We start from the raw sequence: 22,854 nt of genomic DNA, 5'->3' as shown, positions 1-22,854 counted from the left end.
TAGTTTTAGAACAAACGGAAACAGTATTGTCTATGATCCTTTTTTTTTATTTGCATCATGTCATGGCTGGCATGAAGCTTGATTGCTTTTCTTGCGAAAGTGAGCTTGGTTTTCTTTGAAAGGGGTGATTTCCGTCACTGTTATATCTTTTATTTATGTTTTGTTAAAGAATAATATTGGTGTTTGTTCTACCAATCAAAAGAATGCCAATCCGATATATTAAAGTCATGTTTCGGTTGTAATATAGAAAGGTTTTCTTCACATACAAAATGAACGACGGCGACTGGATATGTACCGATGCAAATTGTGGCAATATCAACTTCGCGCGCAGAGTTTCTTGTTACCGGTGTAATAAAGAGCGACCTGATGGAAAACCGTCTAAGAAGAAACTTGGGACAGAGATTGGGAAGTCTGCAGCGGATAAATCTAGAGGATTATTCAATGCGGACGATTGGCAGTGCAATAAATGTGCAAATGTGAATTGGGCCCGGCGACAAACATGCAATGTGTGCAATGCGCCAAAATTTGGTGAAGTGCGTATCAGGAATAGTATTTTTTATTGGTGCATTTTGGTTTGGATAGTAGTTATGTTGTTTTGTTGTAGGTGGAGGCGCGCACTGGATACGGCGGCGGGTATAACGAGCGTGGCGTTGTGGAATACCGCCGCCGAGAGCCTTCCTCCGACGACGAGTATGACGAGTTTGGCAGAAAGAAACGCAAGCGCAAGAATGATTCCCAGGAGAAGGTAAGTCCTCGTTTCCTATCCCTTCAATTTCCTTATGTATATGTTTTGCCAATCGAAAAATTGTTTTGGTAAATGTCTTCCGGTATAATATAAAATTGTATTATTTTAAAGAAAATATTAAAATTTTCATTGGGTTGAAATTGAAATAAAACATGTTGATCTACTAACATAAATAATTTATTTTAACAAATACTACATAACTTAGGCAAAGAAAAATACACTTTGGGAATGAGTGCAGTCTAGCTATGGCTGCCTTTGTATATTTCACATAAGACATTCAGGTGATAATGGACTTTGAAACTAAGAAGAGTCAATGTTATATTATGAATAGTACTGCAATAAGTTGTTGAAGCACATCATTATTAAAGTGGAGATAATTTTTCCTGCCTTCAGGTTGGCATCACTGAAGGAGCAGTATTCAAAAAGTTGGCATCAACAATGCTGCAGAAGGAATCAAATAAGGAACGTGTTATGTCTGTCACTGCAAACATGTCACTTCCAAATAAAGAAAACAAAACAAATGGCAGCCTTAGCGATAACATGTGTGAACCTCCCGTGCTTACTAAAAGTGGAATTAAAAAGAGTCAACAAAATCAACCGTATAACAAACAGGAACATACATTGCCTACTAACAAATCCAATGGAGTTAGATCATGTAAACGTAAAACAAGTGTAGGTGACATAGACAATGCTGGATTATTTGGATATAAAAATGCAAAAAAGTCCAACAAACTAATTAGTGCTGAATTATCTGGGTTGAAACCTTGCAACCCAGTTATGGAGAATAGAGTTACCTCCACAAATGGTGATAATGTTATGTATAAATTTACGGGAGCCACACCAGCCCAAGATTTCAATGTCACTTATACTGTGGAAGAAAGAGTGAGAGCAGCTGCTTATGCCATTGCTTACAATAATTGCAAAATCAGTACAGAGAGATTTGAAGCTATTTATGATAAGCCAGCTCCTGATTTCAAAACTATATTCGGCTGGAGGCAAAGGTTAATGTTGACAGGTTGCTTGGTAGAGTCACATTTGGATATGAAAAAAGATGAAAATGAAAAGTCATCAAATATTGAAGAGTCAACACCACCTCAAGAAATGAAATCTACCAAAGTATCAGGTGGTATAAAGTTGCCAAATCCAGATGAAATACTGATACCATCAGATAGTGACATTGAAAGCACAAATTCAAGCCCTAATAAGAGCAAGGTCTTGCCCTCATCAATGCCAAGAACCATTAGTGCTGAAACCTTGTTAATTTGTGAAACAGGCAGGGAACATGGTACTGCTGCAAGTTCTGTGAGTACAATCGATGACAGACCATCAGTTAGGGAGGGCAGGAGTCATTCCCGTTCAACACATCAACATACTCGATCTAGTTCTAGATCAAGTCAAGATTCAAACTATCCTGACAGTGATTTTGAAAAGTTTGACAAAAAACACAACTTCAAAAAACAGTCAAGCTCAAAATCCAGCCAGTTGCCAAAAATATCTATGCATGACTCGGATTCTGATTCAATATCATACCACAGTGAAGATGAAGACTTCCTTTCAAGAGTATATGGAAAAGGTGATACCATAAAAAAAACAGATAATGTAGCCAGTACTTTAAAAATTACTAATCCAACTTCTAATGATGTTCAATGTTTTCAAGGATACACTACAATGAAACCAGCAGAACAGTCACCATTAGTCACTGGTAATATCTACAGGACTTTGCAAAACATGACTCCAAAAACTCAAGACAACACATTACTGGATACTGATGGCTGCTCGTCTGAGTATGTACCAACAAAAGTAGGATCTTTCACTAAGAAAAATTACCAGGATTTCAAAGATAATGTTAAGAAGAAAGGATTTTGGGCCAAGGGTAATGGAACTGCTATTAGAAGAAACTTCAATAATTTTCCAAATAAACCTACTCCTTCACCCAGGAATATAGTAAGCACTCCAATTAAAACAGTTCCAGTACAAAATAATTTAAAATCAGTGGCTAACTTGTCTCTTAATAAACCTTGTAAAGAATCATCAACTACCACTTCATGTTATACAGCTACTACAAGTACGTATACATCATCAGCACAAAGTATACTGCACCCTTCCATTGACTTCACTAAAGATGATTTGACTATTGACAATTCTGGTGATAAATATTTACCCTTTGATGAACTATTACTACCCAATATACCTAAACCTAAACCATCTGTGAAATGTACTGAAAATACAGAGCGTATCTTCGAAGTTGTACAATCAAATTTTGCACAGAAAAATAGAAGTATAATGGATATATTTGATACAGATGTAGAGCCTCAGAAGAGACCAGAAGAAAATAACGATTTAGAGAAGTATGACAATGTGAGGAGAATGTATGAAAGTGCCTGGGATGAAGATGATGATGCTTTGTATAAAAATACTGATACTTTAGAAACATTCGGTTCTACGAATCCTTGTGCTGCTTCTCCTTTAAGTGTTAATTCGTGTAGAACGCAAAGTCCGACCTCAAATATGTTATATGCTGTGGACAATGAATCTAATTTGATTCCAGAGAATACAAATTTGGCTAACACTTTTAAAGAAAAACAAGACATGTTATTAGACTTATTGAAAGACTTTCAAAGTGACAAAGTGAAGGAAATATGTGATTTTATTTTGCCATTTCAAAAGACTGATTCAATAACACAACCATTGTTGGCTGGTAATAATACAAGTGTTCAAGAAATTTGTTTACCAAGCAGCAACGAAATAACACTTCCGCCAGAACCGGGTCCATTCGACACAGTTGAAAAACTATGCGGTGGGGCCAAGATACAAAATAAATCAAATCATAACACCATAAGTCCATCAAAACGAGTCGAAGTCATTGAGTCTGTTACAATTGTTCCAAAACAAAATTTTTTTGCAGCAATGCCAGTACCATCAAGTCAGGAACAAAGCCATCCAAACAATTTAACTCAAACTCACACAAGTGGTAACTCTCAAAATATTCGTGATAAATCTAGATCACCAGAAAAATCGGTAGAGCAAGTTGCACCAGTATCACAAGTAGATCTAACCAATATTTTATCTGGCATCAACACAAACACTCTTTTATTAGCATTGCAAAATTTGCAACAATTGACAAAGAACACACCTCTTGATAAAAGTGTATCTCAAGAAGAAGATAATGCCCAAAAAAATGTAGAACAAAATGTGCAGTCAGTAGAAACTATTAATCTCATGAATGACGAATGGGAGAAGGATTCTAACAGAGATGGCAGCATAGAACGGGAGTTACAAAAGTTGGATGGGGATACAGACGTCACTCCTTTTTTAAGTGATATTTTTGACCCTGGCCCTGTGGTAATACCGCCCACCGTAGCTAAAAAACTCAACATTAATAAACCTGAGGAAAACAGCACAGAAAAACATACGCCCCATATTAACGATAACGCGCCTGTTATAGGCAATTTTAAAAGCTTCGCCTTGCCAAAACCTATTTTACTCAATAGGCTTAAATTGACCGTTAAAACAAAAGAAACAGACAAAAACTCCCAAAAAGTTGATGGCAAGGCGAATAGGACAATGAAAAAGGTTGGTATCTACTGAGCCATGGAACTGTTATGGTTTTTAATTGTACTTTGAGTACATAAACACAATATTTTGTTTCAGAGTAAACCTTCAGCGGCATCCGGCGAGGGAGGTGACCAGGAGGAGGACGAAGAAGAAGAATCTGGTGATGAAGCCGATCTCTCCAAATACGATTTGTGGGGTGGCGAAGAAGAACAAGGCAACTCGTCTAAAACAGGTTAGTCACCATTTACAATGAATATTGATGACTGAAAGCTGATGACAAATCTGGCCTTCATTCTTTTATTTAGAACGATTAACGTCCGATTAAGGAGTTTGATGTAAATAAAAATGACGTGAGGCCCCGAGCGGGGCAGAGCTAAAGAATGCTCCCCGTTTTCAACCATTTCGTAGGCAAGATGCTTAGTTGCATAACTAGATAGTGAACTAAAAAAACCACTGAGGCCGCGTGAGGTCTGTCAGTTCGCCTCCCATTAAATCCCCCACTGGTTGGAGATGCATTCGTGGGCAATCTCAGGCATTAGATCTCTCCTCTTCCTTGCTGTCTTAAATATGCAGTCTATTTTGACAAAGAGAGACAATGTTCAACAGTTTCCAATATTCTTAGTAGATATAATGAAACTTCCAGACAACAATGTTGAGGGCAGAGAAGGCGAGTCTTCGAAAGACGCTGTCACGCAGGGTAGTGATAAAAATGGAAAAACGACATCGCCTGACACAAAAAGTAAACGAAGGTAAGGGTTACTATAGACTATTTTAAAAGTCTTAGTGAAATGTGCGGTATTTTTGATTTGATGTTGCGTTTATATGTTTACTAGCTTTTGCCCGCGGCTCCGCCCGCGTTATAAAGTTTTTCAGGCTAAAGTTTTCCGTTATAAAAGTAGTAGTTTCCCGGGAGCCTATGTTCTTCCCAGGGTCTCAAACTGTCTCCATACCAATTTTCATCTTAATACGTTGGGTAGTTTTTGAGTTTAACACGTTCAGACAGGCTTCTCCGCTGTACTGCTCCGCTCCTATTGGTCATAGCGCGATGATATATAGCCTATAGCACTCCAGGAACAAAGGGCTATCCAACACAAAAAGATTTTTTCATTTCAAACCGGTAGTTCCTGAGATTAGTCATTACTGCTCCGCTCCTATTGGTCATAGCGTGATGATATATAGCCTCTAGCACTCCACGAACAAAGGGCTATCCAACGCAAAAAGAATTTTTCGGTTTGGACCGGTAGTTCCTGAGATTAGCCATTACTGCTCCGCTCCTATTGGGTATAGCGTGATATATAGCCTATAGAACTCCACGAACAAAGTGCTATCCAACGCAAAAAGAATTTTTCAGTTTGGACCGGTATTTCCTGAGATTAGCCATTACTGCTCCGCTCCTATTGGGTATAGCGTGATGATATATAGCCTATAGCACTCCACGAACAAAGGGCTATCCAACGCAAAAAGAATTCTTCAGTTTGGACCGGTATTTCCTGAGATTAGCCATTACTGCTCCGCTCCTATTGGGTATAGCGTGATGATATATAGCCTATAGCACTCCACGAACAAAGGGCTATCCAACGCAAAAAAATTTTTCAGTTTGGACCGGTAGTTCCTGAGATTAGCCATTACTGCTCCGCTCCTATTGGGTATAGCGTGATGATATATAGCCTATAGCACTCCACGAACAAAGGGCTATCCAACACAAAAATATTTTTTCAGTTTGGACCGGTAGTTCCTGAGATTAGCCATTACTGCTCCGCTCCTATTGGGTATAGCATGATGATATATAGCCTATAGCACTCCACGAACAAAGGGCTATCCAACGCAAAAAGAATTTTTCAGTTTGGGCCGGTAGTTCCTGAGATTAGCGCGTTCAAACAAACAAACAAACAAACAAACAAACTCTTCAGCTTTATATAATAGTATAGATTTGGATTATAAGAGGCGATGTAAAAGGAATGTCACAGTATGAATTGGATGCCATTCTGTTAGGAATTAAAACAAAATGGGCTTTATTTTTGCAGAAAGTTATTTGAAAGTGGTGGTAAATTAAAAAAAAAATATCAGTAAAATTGCTGCCTCCTGAGTTATGCAAACTTTGACCCATTTTACGGCACTGTCGCTTAATAGTAGAAATAAATAATGCAGTGGTTCGTACGCTAACATAATCTAGTGAATAATTGTTAAATGCTTCGTCCAGGTCAAGGAGTTCCTCGTCTTCGTCGAGCTCATCTTCTAGCTCCAGCTCTAGCCACAGCTCCACACAAGCACCTAAAAATAAGTAAGTTTTTTGTGAACGCTCGTCGCCGATGTTCGTCATAAGTATTTGAGTATTTAATCTGCTTCTTCGTGCTACAGCTTACTTGGATTGTGAAATCGGTGAGGTTTGGGTTTATTTTCTAAGCCGCGCAATTGAGTTCCTTGATTTTTCTGTTAGGATAACCCAATGGGTTAGGTACTCCGGTTAGTAACTTCTGGCCTATAGCATGAGTGCTTTGGCACGGATAATGTTTCGCATGCACTCAGTGAGGGTTAAGGCTCTATAATTCGTGTTTTAGCTTTTTAATCACCATTTCTCTACAATAGTTGGCAATGTGTTCAGAATTTCTCTCTCAGTGCCGGTGTACATGAATAGTTGCAATTATTCCGTAAAATAATAACTACTTATTTATTTGATTTGTACAGCGCCGTACCCAAGAGGCTGCAATATAAAATAATCATGTTTGTTTTTAACACGCTAAACGATTAAAGAGAACAAATGTGTACGAAATGTATTGCATACAAATATATGATCAGTTTGGTGAAATGAATCGATTGGCCACAGATTCGACGATTTTAATTTGAACAGCGAGCGCGAATTGTCGCCCAAAGGCCGCAAGACGCGGTCGCGTTCGCGTTCGCCGCGCTCGCGCTCCGGCGGGCCCGCGCGCCGCAAGTCCAGGGACAGCCGCTCCGCCGGCGAGTCGAGGTGCGTTCACATTTCATCTCGTAGATTTTTACATCATTCATTGTTTGTATTTATCGATAGATGGAAATTATACCCACCAAAATTATTATTAAGTATGCGTAGGTATTTAGAATTAAGCTATAAAGCGTATGCTGTGCTATAAAATGTTTCTTTATGTCATGTTACTTTGTTAAAAAAATATACGTATTACATTGGCTTGTTAGTATTATGCATGTAACCGATAATCAGATGTAAGTTATAAAACAAATATTGTACAGAAATCACGATTCGACGCGTGAGAAGGAGTGGACGCGCGACCGGGAGCGACGCGACAAGTCCCGCGGCAGCCGCGAGGACCGCAAGGAGCGGCGGTACAGCCGCGAGGGAAACCACTACGGCGGACGCGGCCGGCACCGCTAAACCACAACATTGTTACTCATATATAATGATTGTTTGTTACCCTCATGGATTACCTCCAGTAAATACCACATTATATTCCAGCCAGGGTGATAGTACGGGTATGGGAAGCAATTGAACTGGTACGCGGCTTACGGACACTCCTAATAGTATACTTAAATGAAGCATGATAGCACATGCAGAGATATTAACAGTACTCGACGCATTGTATCATATTCCATCGCCAATGGTTTAGCTCATATTAATTGCGTCCTTTAATTGCACTATCAGAGCGTTTCGTGTCTGCCCTTCATTTCATTTGAATATTATAATTATATGTAATATATCTAAAATTTAATGCAAAATGATTTTAGAAAGAAAAAGCACCCTGGATAAAGAATTTGTACTAGAATGTACAGTTGTAATGTGGTTACATGGATGTCACTAATGAGGTGTCAATTGAAGGTAGTTTATGGTTGATGTTGATGTGGCGCTGGATCGTTTTAAATTATTTTAAGATTGTTGTGATCATCCATAGAGAAGGTAACGGGAAACTGTTATGAGTCACTTAAAATAGCGAAGGCGCATTCTTTCCTGTGAACGCGTAGAATGTGGGTACTCTCCACTCGGGATTGTTTTTACGATCCAGCACGAAATGTAAGTTGAGGGAATGGGTTAACTGTTAACTTGCGGTTATAAAACCACAAGTTACCTAATCGCCACGGTTAATTAGGGTTGACCAATATAGGGGGGGAAGTATAGTATCATAAACAAATATTAATTTTTGTCATCAGACCGTGTGAAATCATTGTCCGAACTCTGTTATGTCGGTTTACAAGTTTTAAATCTTATATTATTTTACTGACGTCTCGTGTGGCTTTAGTGAGGTGTTGACATTGACGGAATTAAAGACTAATCGAGGATAATAAAAATATAGAAGTGTTGTTATTTGGTAAACCAAATGTATTATTTGCTTATTATTTTAATGATCGTTGCATTTTCGTGTCACCGAAACGGCAATAAGGACTTCATACAACTGTCGCAACTAAGTTCAATCAGAAATAAGATACTTGTCGGACGCAGTTTGTGACTAACTTCGGGTACATCACTAACATTTTCAAACAGAATAAAATAGGGTTGTTTTTATTAACTTTTTTCACATAGTATTGTCTTAATTAAATGAACAGCATTTGCGGAGTTATATGTTAAACATGTTTATTATTAAATATCTATAAAAGCGTTGATAATGTAACTAACGTGGTATAGAATAATTATGAATGTAATTATATTTTAGTTGCCTCACGTATACAGGTGTCGCAGTGAATTGTGGTTCAATATTTCCATCCCAAATAAGATGATATGTAACTAACTGTACATGTAAAACTTCATACAATATATTATGGGCCGTATTAATACATGCAATTCAGATTCGCTCTGAAGTGCGATATCAGCTCAGACGTCAAGTTTAAGTCAGCATCTTAAGGTAGTCTTCATTAAATAAATACGTTAACAATATTGCAAATGATATCTCACAATTTATTAAACAGTTCCGACTCAGCTTACAACAGGTGTTTAAATAAAAGTTCAAGCTTCGTTTTTTAATAGTTTAATACCTTAAATGTCTTCTCAAGATTCTACTTAAAGGTGAGATTGATTCATCATAACGGCCGTTAGTCCCTTTGAGTGATTGTACTTGTAAATTTGTGTGGATCTCGGGTGGGTAAATAAATTTTCACATTGTAGGACCTACTTTTAGAGGTTATTTAGTGTATACGTGTACGCTTATGTTATTTTGTCAAGATGTTTGTTCAAAGATGACATATAAAACGCTGAATGGATTGGAGAAAATTTTGGCAAAGGGATAGACTAACTAACGTCCGTTTTCAATAAACGATCTCAATGTTAACTCGATCCGATCTCGAGAACAAATCTATCAAAATAAATAATTTGTAAACATGACAAAAATATCTTTGTCCTGATGGGACGATTAGCGCGATCGATCGAAAACAAAAAGAGATTGGGATTGTTTATTGAAACCGACTGTAAGTGAATATAAAAAAATGTTATATACGAAATCTTTTACGTAATATTATCATAAGTTACAAATCGTTCTTATATTGTATTAAATGGAGTTCTACAACACCTGTATAGTAACAAGCCTGTACATATGCCAAACGCGCTTTCTTAGAATTAAGGTACCTTTATAATAGACAGGTGAACCTGGGTACTGTTGGAATTAGTTTTGGGTTCACAGCTTAACTATATATCTGATTTTCGATGTGTTACTATTAAGAGCACAATCATTATATTATGAAAAATATATAGCAGACAAATCAAATAGTTTTGTCAAACCGTCATCAATTTACTATTACAGTTCGGATTGCTAGTGATTTCAACAAGGTTTGCACCCTTATTGTAAGTTACTTGAGGATAAACCTAGTATTGGCAGGATGGATACAAGAAAGGCTTGGAGGTCTATTCATGAAGCCAGGTCCAGAAATGCGTTTCACGTAATTCAGTAACAACTGTCGTGTTGGCTAAATATTAAAGAGGGCGAGTTAACAGGGACCCCAAAAAGGAATTATTTATGGACTGGATATAATATATTAAAGTTTCTGGAACTATCTGATGACTACACTTCAGAAAGAATAGTTAGATAAAAAAAGGAATGGGCCAGAATATAGTTAAAATATGTATGTATATAGAATGGAGTATCGGTCGGTGTCGATGCCAGCGGGAACAGAATTAGCTAGCGTTTTGTCGTATTATGTACATAATATGTTTGGGAATAACTTCTTTGTTAGGGCACCGATTTTAATAATTTTTCGTTCGAGGCATTGAATTTTCTTCTTATGGGACATTGAGATTTGAAGGTAGTCGAGGGAAGTGTTTAAAAATAGGAAACATCCAATGACTGAGGAATTATAACAATACCAGACCATCTATTACGTGCTGAGAAGCTACAAAAAGAAATTTGATAACGATAAACATCACGAATGTAGATTGAGCATTGCATTAGCTGTTTAGCCTGATCACGAAAATAAAAATTGCACCATCTTGTCGTAAACATGGAATTAACTTCTTGCACTGGCAAGATTGGCTCCCGAAAGTAAGATATTTTAGTTTCCTGGTCATGCTATAAAATAAAATCAACCAGAATATGAGTTCTAATGTAAATGACGTACCTTTTTTTCAATAATTAATGTAAATGAGAAAAGTATTTTTTCTTTGCAGTCGTTTTTGAAGCTGTTTTTATATAAATTATCATCTAATAATTGTGACACGGCAAGAGTAACGCTGGCTTCACTCGTTCGGTTACGTGGTGCGCAAGAGTTGAACAGCTTTGTGGACGGCCGGAAATTTATTATTATTTGCCCATTATGGTTTTCTGAGATAGTTCTTATGTATTAGTTTTAGTTGAAAATACATTCATTTAGTTCTTTAAAAGCTTAAATACAGACGTTTGGCTAATTATTGTATATTTGTATGAAAATGTAGAAAGATTTATTTTTTATATTATGCTGATTTAATAAGCGTATTAGTGGCTGTTTTATGAGGTGTGGTTTTTATCGAGGTCTGAGTTAAAGTAGTGTTTTGACTTTGTGTCAGAATATTAGTTAGCATAAGCACTATAGTATGATAACACATTGTATAAGAACATAGTTCATATCAAGGCTATTTCTTCATATGTTTTTATTTGTGAGGATGGTATGTTTATAGGCCGTTTTATATAGTATAGTTTGAACCTATATCATGTTTTAGGCTTTATTTTTCCTATGTGTGTAGTAGGAGTATACTTCAGTGATAATTAATATTGCGGTCAGTGTGATTAGTTATTATTTGCACTCTAATGATATTGTTCTTTGATGCTAGGCTTTCTCTAGTGTGATAAATATAATGGTTATAATTTGTAAATATTAATATTACACGAATTAATGATGTGCTGCTAAGTGAAATTATGTAAATTCGGCGACGTAATGAAGGCAGATACAGTGTGAATGTATTGAGAGCTCTGACAAGACAGTTTTATTTTTCATGTTTAGCGATAAAAGTATTTCTAAGCTAACACTGTACGGTAATACATTTACCATTAAAACACTATTAAGGTGTGGTTTTGTCATTTTTATTTTTCGCTCCTTTTACACATTTATTTTTAGATATCCGTTATTTTTTAACATAGAAATTGATTATCATTCAAAGCAAAAGCAAATTGAGTAAGAAATAATGTTCCATTGTCTAACTGGGTCACTTCTGTGGCTGATCTGTAAATATAAATTTACATGAATCAACAGAGTAATGAAATATTTAGCTCGACAATTATAAATAACACTTACCACCTTCGAGACAGCGACATTCCTGAAAAAAGATGAATTGAAAGTTATTAATATGCATTTCATTAACTACTAGCTTTTGCACGCGGCTCCGCCCGCATGAATACGTTTCTCACGGGTTAATATTTTCCCGGGATAAAAGTAGCCTATAGCACTCAGCAGTTATGTAGCTTCTTATTAGTGAATAAAAATATGTAAATCGGTATAGTAGTTCCCAAGATTAGCGCGTTCAAACAAGCAAACTATAATTTTATAATATTAGTAGAGATATTTTTCGACAATCTAATTGCAAGTAAGTGCAGGTTGCGATGAGTGACCTCGGGTCTCCTGATCAGCCTAACAGTCTCTCTTTCATATACCGAGTCAGAATACGCCAAAGGCTTAAACCCACAATTAAGCTATAGATTGACCATAGCTGATAAGTTATCGGATGTATAGGAAGGCAGTAGTTTGAGTAAAATAATAATAAGTATAATTTTATGGACTCACGGTGACTATGGGAATAGGCTTCGGGGGTGGTGGTTTGGGTGATTCAACCTTTTTCACCGGCGTCTTTGGAGTGCATGTCGCGTCTACAGCGCCACCTATAAATAGGTTTGCGTTACAACGTACAACAATATAGCGTAAATTATTGGATATCTAAAGCTGTTAGATAAACTCTTATCATACCTCACCGGGCCACTTCAGTTATTACAGACTCATTATAATAACATATTACCCCGTTATCTCTTACCTGGACCGACATTAGCAGCTTCCGTGGCGGTTACTTTATACATCTGAAAGAATTTTTAAAACAATATGTAGATTAGTCAACATTAAATTGTTAGACAGTGTAACATTAAGCTACACTAATAACTACACTAATAATAACTTGCGAAAACTAAGTTTGTCAGTTTCTCATTCCGAAATAAGGACGATCGTTTTTGTTGTAAGTCAATCGTATCAAAGCATAGTCTGAAATGAGTGAACGATATTTTTCTACCCTTCCATCATCACCAGTCGCCAACCCTGAGGACAACGATAGCACGTCCGGCCCCCACTGTTTTATAAAGTGTCCCAGACGCGCGACGCGTTGCGCCGGAGTGGTCACCGTGTGAGAACCGCCGCAGTAACGGTTGCAAAGATGTTTGTCCGTGTCAGATCTGTAAGAAGATATATAAATAAAATATTTTTTATTTTTCTTTTGTATTTCTATGATGTCAGAGAGAAATAAAAAGAAATCCATGTCACATACGATAAAGTTTTATTTACATTTTCTTCATTGCATTGTAGGTCGATACATGCAACTGAGCTAAGGAACGAAAAGTAAACTTATCTACCAAAATAGTGTTTGAGGATATCTGGCGAAGTTGGTCAAAATTAATTTTATCTAAGTAATTCTCGTCTGTTTTTTGATAAATTTCTGATAAGTAGACTGGGAATACCACACCAAAATTAATAAAAATCATTACTTGTGCAAAGTGTATATGTAGGTACATTAGAAACTATATATAATTACTTAGTTTTGGCCGGTAGTTTATTTGCTTGTTTGTCTATAGTTTCCCAGTCGCGCATGTTACGTTGAGGTATATTACTTGCTTGTGTTTTGCGAATTGCATCTGTCATAGAAAAAGATATCATAAGTCCATTACCTACCGAAAGTGTATATACCGGTCTTGAAATTCTGGAAATGTTAATTAATACTTACCTATCTACCTAATGTCTACATCCTTTTAAAATATTGAGATCAATATTTTTGTACCTCTTAATTCTGCTTTCCATATTAGGATGTCATTGACCAGATTATTTAAAAATTACTATTTCTCAGGGCACTACATGTTACTAGTTACCCAATTAACACATAATACAAAATACTTACATAATTGATAGGTGGGTGGAATAGTAGTATATTATATTATGTTTACAATTTGGTAGCAGACAGGTAGGTGTAGCTCTATTGAGTTTGTTAAATCAGCGGTTAGGAGACCGACGAGCAAATTTTATGGACGTATAGAATAAATTCCGTCTAATTTCTTGCCGAAATAAATAAGTTGGATAAAATAAGATATCTTACCGTCAACTTTAGTCTTTTAGCTTTACTTCTTAGTTTAACGAATTTTCATTTTGAATGATAAAATAAAATCACTAACCAAGCTCGTAGCTAAGATATGGTTTCATGGAGAGTGTGGCGGGCATGGGCTTACTGACAGGCACAGATGAGGGAGCTTCCATAGGCATTACAGCTTTCGCATCGCATGATATGCAATTCACGTCTCTAAAATTATTAGGAAAGCATCATTATAAAATTAATAAGTTTTTATTTTTTGACTCTTATATTAATTTAACCTTAATAATCGTCTTTTAGTTCCCGCCGCTTCAGCTTCCCGTCGCAAGGAAGACATTTGTTTCAGATTTTCTTGTAGTTGTTTTAATTTGTTATTGAAGAAGTCTTTCACCGGAGATAGTTCCATCTTGTCTAATTTGGTTTCGATTTCTCGCTGAATGTCGTCTAAAGCTTGTTGCCACAAGGCTTCCTAGAGTACGGAATTTTCGAATTCAATTTATTATTAGTTAAGTCCAACGCACGCAAATGTGAATTATTTGTTAAATAAAATACCATAATTACCTGCATATTAAGTTTTCCAAGTGCATGTTCCAAACCTCTGGATAAATCGTCACAAGCAAGTTCGAATTGATCGTGTGACACTTTACGCGCCAGCATGCGCAGGTCTGCTTTGTCAGCCATTGCTTCAACCATGTCTTCTCGATCCAGTTTAACCGTTTTCAGTAGCTCGATTTGTTCTAGAAGAGCCTATAATTTTTTACGTGATGATTTATCATTTATTGTATATTTATGTTTTAAACATATGTGTTCTATTCTCACATTTTGTTACAACTTTTGTTTTACCTTGAAGGTTCTTATAAATATTAACTATGTTGAATGCTATGAATTGGCTTTCAATAAAATATTTACATTGACATGGATCTGACGATCTTCTTTTTCTGCCGCCAACTGGAGTGCTGTCTCGTGAACCTGTTTTAGTTGGTCTTGCATTTCTTGGACAGTCTGGAAGAGCTGCATTAAGCCTGATATGGAGAAATACTATGTTCACATTATCAACGCTAAACTCTACAAATAAAGTTAGATGCAAAATGATGTAGAAGACCCATCTCTTCATCAATCTCATCTGTGTTAGGATTTAAGATCTATAACTATATGGAGATTATCTCTTAGTGTTGTCATGCGATGATGGTATAATTTTGTATGATGTTGCGTTGTTAATTTTGTAAAAATCTACATCTATTCACACATTACCTCTGCAAATTCACTGCACCTGCTTAATGAGACTGCTGTTACCTTGTAAATCTTTAATAACATCTGGGGTCATTTTGGCAGCACCGCCTGATTCCAAAGTTGCTACTTGCTTCATCATGTGTTCGAGTTGATCTTGGAAGGAGTTTATCTAGAAACATAGATTCGTTCTATTGTAGATATTATGTTTAAACCATTAAGTGAAATTGGAGTGAACCGAAGAATGGAATAATATTAAGGCAGATATAAGACTTTGCAAAGTAATTCTTTATCGAGGTTATAGATTTGTAACTTGTAAAAGATTGTTTTACGTTATCTTGCATGACGCCATCCACAGCGCCAATCTTGTCACAACACTCCCTCATCCGTTTCTCTAGGGCATTTATTCTGTCGTTAAGAGCGCTTGACCCTGCATGTCTTTGAACATGTTCCGGAGGTGGGCCATCTGTAAACAACACCTTCTCATATAAACACTTTTCTTATACAAAATTTCATAAATTGATAGATTAAATGACAATTATTTTTGACTAAGCGCTTTATAATGATTCCAATAATTAGGACTATGACTTTGTGATTCTCCTAAACAATAGAGTCAAATATATTGTCCTCGTATATCAGATAGGATTAGTCGTCTCGTATCACGTAATGATAAGGGTATTTAGTATTAACCTGTTGATGCTTCTGTTGTCCCAACCGCTTCAGCAGCCCCGGGGGCTTCAGGAGTGGCTGATGTATGTTGTTCTGTAACGATATTTTATCCTCAAGCAAGTTGTATTGGTTTATTTATCTCATAACAGTGTGAGTCTAGCACAATACAAATTTCAGTTATTGTGAAATTTTGCAATTAGACACGTCGTAATTTCTGATTGAAACCACTATCTGAAGTTATAGCGTTAAATCGTCTAATCAGGAGCAATAGAATAATATAAATAAATTATATAATAACCAAATCCGGCCTGTGCTTCTGCCATAGTTCTATAGAAAGTGTTGGACAGCTGGTCCACATCAGCGCGTAGTTGGTCTAGATTCGCTTGAACTTGCGCCAAGTCTGGTGATGCGCCAGCAGTACCACCTGCCGCCGTCGGGGCCGTTGCTTCAGTCGTTTGGACTTGGCTGTCATGTATGATGTACTCAGTGTTAATATATTGTCAAGTTCTGTGAGAAAATATCTGTAGATCTCTGTAGGTCGCGTATATAGTGGAACTAACAAAAGGATATTTATCAAACTTACGTTTTTGAGCTACGTTTCTTTAAAGCTTCCTGTAGTTCCGAAGTTTCCGAAATAACATCCTGAACCAGTGAACTGAGTTTAGAGATACCGGCTTCGGCCGCTTCCAAGCGAGAGGAGACATTTAAAGATGTCCACATGTCGGTGATGGCTTTCAAGTTAGTTTGTGATCTATAAATACACATTTAAACGTTTAGGTAGGCACAGAATTTTGATAATATAGTACTTTATGAGAAATCTTTAACGATTTTCAGCAAGTAAATAAATAAAACACTTAGGAAAAATTCGGTAATTTGATCAATAATAAAATAAATTTTATTTTATTGTAATTCCAATTGTTAAATTATCAAACTGTTCGGTACGTAAAGCTAGAAAATCTACATCTACATTTATACTTAACTTTTATAGAGATTTTCGATCCTTTGGGACTAGATTTACGTAAAGTCCTTTCTCAAACACGACTACTTTATACTTACAGCTACATAGTCCTTGAGATCTATAGTTAAAAGTACTCAGTGAGATGCAAGTATGTAGGTATATATTTCTGTTTATTTATAATTATATGACGTTTTAAAGGATACCAACGAAATAGAAACGTAAAGTTGGCACCACATACAGGTAATTAATATTCACCTGACTTCTTCCAAGATCTCTTCATTCTTTGGCATACTGCCGTACACACGATTCTTTAAGTCCTCAACGGCTGATTCCAGCAGATTAAATTTGCTAAGAGTGACGAGTGACAGCCTTTCAGTTGAAGAGAGCGCATGTGGAGCGCCGGCAGCGGCACCACCAGCACCAGCGCCGTGTGGTTGTGGCCCAGGAGACCGGTCACGAGGAGGACTCCGAGCTGATTAAATTTTATCTTACTTCTTACTCTTACTAATATTATAAATGCAAAACTTTGTGAAATTCTTTGGATGTTTGTTAATTAACTCAGGAACAGCTGGACGGATTTGGATGAAATTTGGCACACGGGTAAGACACATTCTGGTTTAACAAATAGACTAATTTCTATCCCGGTAATTTGCTTCTATGAAAAGAAAATAGGCTACTCATTAGGTAGTAATTTAAGTAGAACTTACTAGGGGAATCTGTTTTTTTCACTCGTTCGACTGCAAAGTACAAAAAAGAACATTAATATGAATGTCACCAACAAGAATACTATTCCCATTTGTATACAAAAATAAACTCACCAACTAATATAGTTGGGGGTTCTGATCCCGAAGGCGAAGGATCTGAAATTTTTATAATACCCAATAATATGTGTGTAGTGGCTATGCACCCATTTATATTTTTTAAGTATTACATTTTGGCCTTAGCCCTAAACAACATTATACCTATCGTGACTGTATATAGTAAAACATTACTTACGTATCTCCGTTTTCGTTGCAGCAGCCTTAAAATCATGAATTTTATTGTTAGCATGACTAAAAAGGCTTATTAAGATTGTATAAACATTTTAAAGTAGGATGATTACTTTATCATCTGTGTCCACTACGAACTCGCTGATGGCAATTGTCTGGTTATTTTCTCTGCCGACAGGTAGCGTCGCCACGCTGCCGCGCAGTTCCACGTTCTTGCCAAGGACTCGTAGCTGTTGGGCGAGACAGTGGAGAACAGTTTGTAGCATGTTGAAGTCCACCACTCCCACCTGTGTAATAGTAGAAACCGCGCAAGAGGGTTATGTCGAAGTCGAACAAGAAAATATTATCTTCCTAATCTTCTTTATATCCGCTATATACACTCTTTGAGTAGGATTTAAGATTCCCTTAACATTTTATGTTGATGAAGTCATTTTCTAACTAAATGCATTTATTTTTAAACTTGACACTATAATACACTATTTACCCCATTCGTTCGTGTGTAAAACAGGTCAGTTGTAAAACAAGGAAAATACAATAGATACCTTTCTGCGAATTTGAGCTATTACACAAAAATGCATATACCTCCGGAGTTCCGATCGCTAAGTCTATCATATCGCTAATGTTTAAAAGTACAGCTGTCTCGTCCGCTGAAAAAATAAACGTAGAACAAAAGTTCTTTTGCGAATTTGGCTAAATATAATTTTGTAGGCGTAGGAAATTTAAATTAATGGTTAGTCTAAAACTGCTGATGGGCTTCTAAGGTTGAGTGCAAACTGAGCAAGCGGCATTGATAGTAAATTTTAAAGCATAATATATTATCTATTTTGTATGAAAACTAAAAGTGGGTGTAGCGTAGGCATTATAGCTTAAATGAGAGGTTGGAAGATGATAATTATTCATTTATTTTATTAACTACATGGTTTCTAGGCGTTATATTTTTTGATCATTTTTACCTGCCATGATTGAATTATTTTGTCAAGTTGGATGTTATGTGTATTGAGTAATATTAGTAAAAATTAAAATTATTCCAAAATATTGAACAAAGAGTTTACTAAAAATTGATAAACATTTTGGCAAATACTATCACGACGTAGGTTGACAATTGTTTGTTTTTTTTCGTGAAGTGATCATCTTAAGTTACAATAATATTGATGATATTTTGAGTTAATGAGATTGGTTACTGATTGAAAGATACTCTTTTTATTGAACCTTTTATGAGATTAGAGTTCGGCAAAAATAAGGCAAAGTACAGGGATTTGATTTAGCGTATAATCAAATTAAAATGCACATGGAATGATAAATGGTGTTTATAAGAGCGTCTAAATTTTGGTATTCGTAGGTCAATCATAAATTAATACCTACTTGTATAGTGTAAGTTATAAAAAATAAACATCTCACCAATTCAGTTTATAGGTAAATTATATCGGTTAGGCGAAGGATCGCCTTATCGCGTTTAGAAGTTGTATTTTGTTAGTAATACTTTTTTAAATACGTGTTACTCTGCCGAGTCGTACCTGGTGAGATTTTTTTTTCAATTGAGAACATGTATATCTATCAATAAAAAAAGGCTCTACTTTTTATTTTGTTTGCATTAAATTGACATTATGGATATAAAGTGAAAAAAACGAAACGTAAGCTTTGTACGCAAAGGCTCAGCGGAGTTCGCGAAAGAGTTCCTTTTGGTTTTATACTACCGTAAGATATTGAGACCGATATTTATAGCCAAGATCAGACCATTTTTTGATGTCGGATTTGCTTGAAATGTATGCAGATACCATTGGTGTGCTACATAAATTCATTTATTATACGAGAGACTACAGTGAAATAATGCGACATTTTAAAACTAATCAAAATATTGTAAGCATCTTATACGTATGTATTTATATGTTGAAATTTTACTCAATTTAGTTGTTCATAATAAACTACAAAAGAATAATTATAATAACATATTTTGTTAAAGCATTTTTCACATAATATCAATATATTTATATTTTTATAAATAACTTGTAATTTAATTTTTGTGCTAAATTGTCATAAACGCGTGGTGTGTTTATAGCCTTCTCTCGAGCGAACGTCCTTAAGCATTTGTACCATCCCTTTACTGCGTACAAGCTACGGGCGATAGGTAATAGCCATAAATTTACGAATAAATAATAACATAATTAAAAAATCGATATTAGGTATTTTTGAAAAAATTTAACTACCAAAATATTTCTTATTGAATTGTCTATCTGGTAGTGTTGATGTAAATGAATATGATGGGTACTTTAGGAGGAGATGCACAGAATCAACAGTTTTAGCATAATGACATTAATGATACAATATTCAAAAAAGAAAATAATTAAACAGCCAAAGTAAATAGAACTTACTTTAGAATTAATATGTATTTTTTTTTATATTATGAATTATAAAAATCGAAAAGATAACTTTCAAAAATTCATTTCGCGCTCCGTTTTGCTAGAGGCAAGGCTATGACGTATGTTTTGGTTACGCGGCATATAAATAGCTGTTGTATTAGGTTAGATGTATTTAAAATTAAATGTTATAATAAACTTTATTAATGTAATGTGTTTTATGCATAGGTACACACCAAAATAACAAATTGAGTTTTTTTTTAAATGCCCAAGTAATTTAATGTCGTTTTAGTGTCAAAACTGAGTTATTAATCTATATCCTTTCCACGTAGAGTGCAAGCTCTAATATTTCAGTTGCGAGCAAGGATGGAAGAGGTTATAGAGCTCAGACGTATTCAGTTAAAATAAAACGCATCTTAGTGATTTAAGTGTGGATTTAAAGCCTATTATAGCCTTATTAGGCTTATACTCTGTAGGTTTGTTGTTGAAGGAGATTTCTTTAAATGAGAAATACCGAAAATGTAAATACCAAGCATTGATAAACAATGTTGCCCAGATTGTTTATTAATCTTGGGAATACCTTTAGTTACGGTCTAGCATTCAGTTAGGGCTAAAGTAAATTCAAAATTGTTAAATTGTTTCATGTGCAATATAATATTATTGTTCCTTGCGAATACAGAATATTCATATATTTATTTGCACTTTACATACATAACTTGTATATCGGCGTACTTAATACCAAAGTCATTCTCTCCCAGTCAATCTAAGGGTGGTGCAGATATAAATAAGGAAGGTGCATCAAGGATATTTATTAATACATAAACATCCATAAAAGTAACTATAATATATAACTATATTAAATACAAACATAATATAAGTAATATTATAAATATCTTAATACATAATATACAGATTATAAATACATGAATATATATGTACATACTAATACTTACTCCTTAACCTGACAACATAATCATTAATTATCAGCATAGAATTGATACGATCATTAAAGACTTTGCTAGCATCCTAAATGTCCGAATCAAATCGGCAGTACAACATCTTTATTAAAGAGGTAATATTTTTATGAAAATGAATATGCGAATAAATTATGTATGGAAGAAACGACAGTGAGAGGTCCAGTGGCGGGCGGCCAGGTATTTTTCGTGAGTAAGAGATCTGTATTGACTATAGTTCTGCTTCTTTTCATTTAAGTTATATTTCAAAAAAGAGTTTTGGCAACATACAGCTTAATGAGGATGTTGGACCGTATTGAATTAAACAATAGTGTTGACTATCATTATATTTATTTCACGTTCAAGGTTCCCCTATGAATAAAGGCAGGTTCGGCATCTAAAGTTACTTTAAAGGGATTAAAGAGTAGTAAACAGTTTGCGGGTGCAAGGAAATTATATTCAACTTCACTTTCTGAGTGCTTTGCCGTGTCATGTCTCTGTTGTTCCCTTAACCAGTTTCACGTCTGTCTTTAAACAGGGATCCTTGTTCAGTCTTCTTTATTTTAATGCATATTTAGTTTTTTTGGCATTATAGACCTCTCCCTACTGCGGGGAAGAGGGCTACGGCGGTATTTTGATTGGTACACCGGTGTGGGTAAAGTTCATTGATAAGGACTCGACATTTTCTTTCTTGATCGCTACGGTAAGTTGCGAAATGGTCAAGAACAATGAGATTATAGAGTAAGTATAATTTTTGGTTTATATTTTATACACTGTTCTTGAAAGGAATATCATAAATACCTAAGTAAACTAGTGTTATGATTCATTATTCAAATACCTACAATCTAAATAGTTGTGTAGAGAAATGTGAGACACGCAGTTGGGTCGCTGATAGGATTGCAATAAAATTTTATGAACGTCATTTTGCGTATTTGCTGAATGACGGTCGACCTAAATTATGTAATTGCGGGAATTAGACCTAAATAGTTTACGAAATATTAAACGTGGGACCAATTAAAACCGAACCCGAACAGGGTGGTATATCAGTTGATTTTAAGGTTTGTTTGCAGTTAAAGGTACACCGTACACGAGTCAACAGTGAACCATCAGAGCGCAGGTTTCTCTCGACGTATCCACAAATATTGACCTAGGATGTTCTTAGCGAAGATAAGACGGAGAAACAACGAGTAGTTCAATCGAATACTGGAAAGAGATGGCTCCGTTTGTATCGGAGATTAAACGTATACCTCTAAAATGTTCTCGTTGTTTACTCGGTTCATTATCGACGACTGCGTGTTATAGTAATACTGATGCATTGGGTTGTTACCACAAATCGCTTCCCGGGCGCGATATAGCAATTTACGAGTTCTTCAATGATAGATAATCTATCCAAATTACGGTTCGCGGCATGCGACCGGCCATTCCTGTAGCTGACTAGCACGTAAAATAATCCAACCGGCGTCAGAGCGATCCAGACGTGCATCGTGCTAATGTAGGTAAAGGACGTTAGCGTGTAAAGTGAAGTAGCGGCGTACCTGTCTCAATGTTTATAAATCGTATAGTGCGGTTCACATTTCGCCGAAATATGAGGCTTCTCCAATTTTTTTAAAGCCGCAGGTGATCGAGTGCAAGAGCGGGACGGCGGCGGTCTCCTCCGGCGCGGGCATGAAAGCTCACGAGGATACA

The 22,854-nt window shown here is 35.9% G+C and overlaps 2 protein-coding genes across 6 annotated transcripts; one reads left to right on the top strand and one right to left on the bottom strand.

Moving 5' to 3' along the window:
• The first annotated feature begins 39 nt into the window (after nucleotides 1-39).
• LOC115445557 lies at nucleotides 40-11,755 on the top strand. 3 transcript variants are annotated; one of them, XM_030171878.2, is made up of 9 exons: nucleotides 40-533; nucleotides 605-745; nucleotides 1,139-2,318; nucleotides 2,403-4,318; nucleotides 4,397-4,532; nucleotides 4,944-5,049; nucleotides 6,501-6,581; nucleotides 7,125-7,268; nucleotides 7,526-11,755. In XM_030171878.2, exons 1-9 carry the CDS (start codon nucleotides 270-272, stop codon nucleotides 7,665-7,667), a joined length of 4,110 nt encoding a protein of 1,369 aa, XP_030027738.2. In that variant the 5' UTR covers nucleotides 40-269; the 3' UTR covers nucleotides 7,668-11,755. The 3 variants fall into 3 exon arrangements, with proteins under 3 accessions (XP_030027738.2, XP_030027737.2, XP_030027736.2); XM_030171877.2 differs by having other exon boundaries at nucleotides 1,139-4,318; nucleotides 7,149-7,268; XM_030171876.2 differs by having other exon boundaries at nucleotides 1,139-4,318.
• On the bottom strand, nucleotides 11,749-18,997 carry LOC115445558 (glutamine-rich protein 2). 3 transcript variants are annotated; one of them, XM_030171879.2, is made up of 22 exons: nucleotides 18,815-18,997; nucleotides 18,444-18,508; nucleotides 17,975-18,148; nucleotides 17,869-17,893; nucleotides 17,691-17,732; nucleotides 17,580-17,609; nucleotides 17,128-17,344; nucleotides 16,498-16,665; nucleotides 16,213-16,379; nucleotides 15,936-16,007; nucleotides 15,578-15,711; nucleotides 15,312-15,417; nucleotides 14,928-15,040; nucleotides 14,580-14,765; nucleotides 14,300-14,487; nucleotides 14,104-14,228; nucleotides 13,473-13,572; nucleotides 12,957-13,116; nucleotides 12,708-12,750; nucleotides 12,464-12,558; nucleotides 11,978-11,999; nucleotides 11,749-11,905 (listed from the first exon to the last, which is right to left on the bottom strand). In XM_030171879.2, exons 1-22 carry the CDS (start codon nucleotides 18,819-18,821, stop codon nucleotides 11,889-11,891), a joined length of 2,256 nt encoding a protein of 751 aa, XP_030027739.2. In that variant the 5' UTR covers nucleotides 18,822-18,997; the 3' UTR covers nucleotides 11,749-11,888. The 3 variants fall into 3 exon arrangements, 2 of the variants coding, with proteins under 2 accessions (XP_030027739.2, XP_037300189.1); XM_037444292.1 differs by lacking the exon at nucleotides 18,815-18,997 and having other exon boundaries at nucleotides 18,404-18,469; XR_005113273.1 differs by lacking the exons at nucleotides 11,749-11,905; nucleotides 11,978-11,999; nucleotides 12,464-12,558; nucleotides 13,473-13,572.
• Nucleotides 18,998-22,854: the final 3,857 nt, after the last annotated feature.

The sequence above is a fragment of the Manduca sexta genome, chromosome 28, assembly GCF_014839805.1.
Source record: "Manduca sexta isolate Smith_Timp_Sample1 chromosome 28, JHU_Msex_v1.0, whole genome shotgun sequence".
Lineage (NCBI taxonomy): Eukaryota > Metazoa > Arthropoda > Insecta > Lepidoptera > Sphingidae > Manduca > Manduca sexta.
The sequence above is the reverse complement of the archived record's forward strand: the minus strand, read 5'-3'. Positions and strand labels throughout refer to the sequence as shown.

Excerpts from the sequence above, each read along its gene's own strand:
- LOC115445557 (XM_030171876.2), top strand. The coding sequence starts at position 270 with ATGAACGACGGCGACTGGATATGTACCGATGCAAATTGTGGCAATATC. Across the intron at positions 4,319-4,396 it reads CGAATAGGACAATGAAAAAG|AGTAAACCTTCAGCGGCATC; the intron begins GTTGGTATCTAC and ends ATTTTGTTTCAG. Across the intron at positions 4,533-4,943 it reads AGGCAACTCGTCTAAAACAG|ACAACAATGTTGAGGGCAGA; the intron begins GTTAGTCACCAT and ends TGAAACTTCCAG.
- LOC115445558 (XM_030171879.2), bottom strand. Across the intron at positions 16,380-16,497 it reads AAGAAACGTAGCTCAAAAAC|CCAAGTCCAAACGACTGAAG; the intron begins GTAAGTTTGATA and ends CATACATGACAG. Across the intron at positions 12,559-12,707 it reads AGCTGCTAATGTCGGTCCAG|GTGGCGCTGTAGACGCGACA; the intron begins GTAAGAGATAAC and ends ACCTATTTATAG.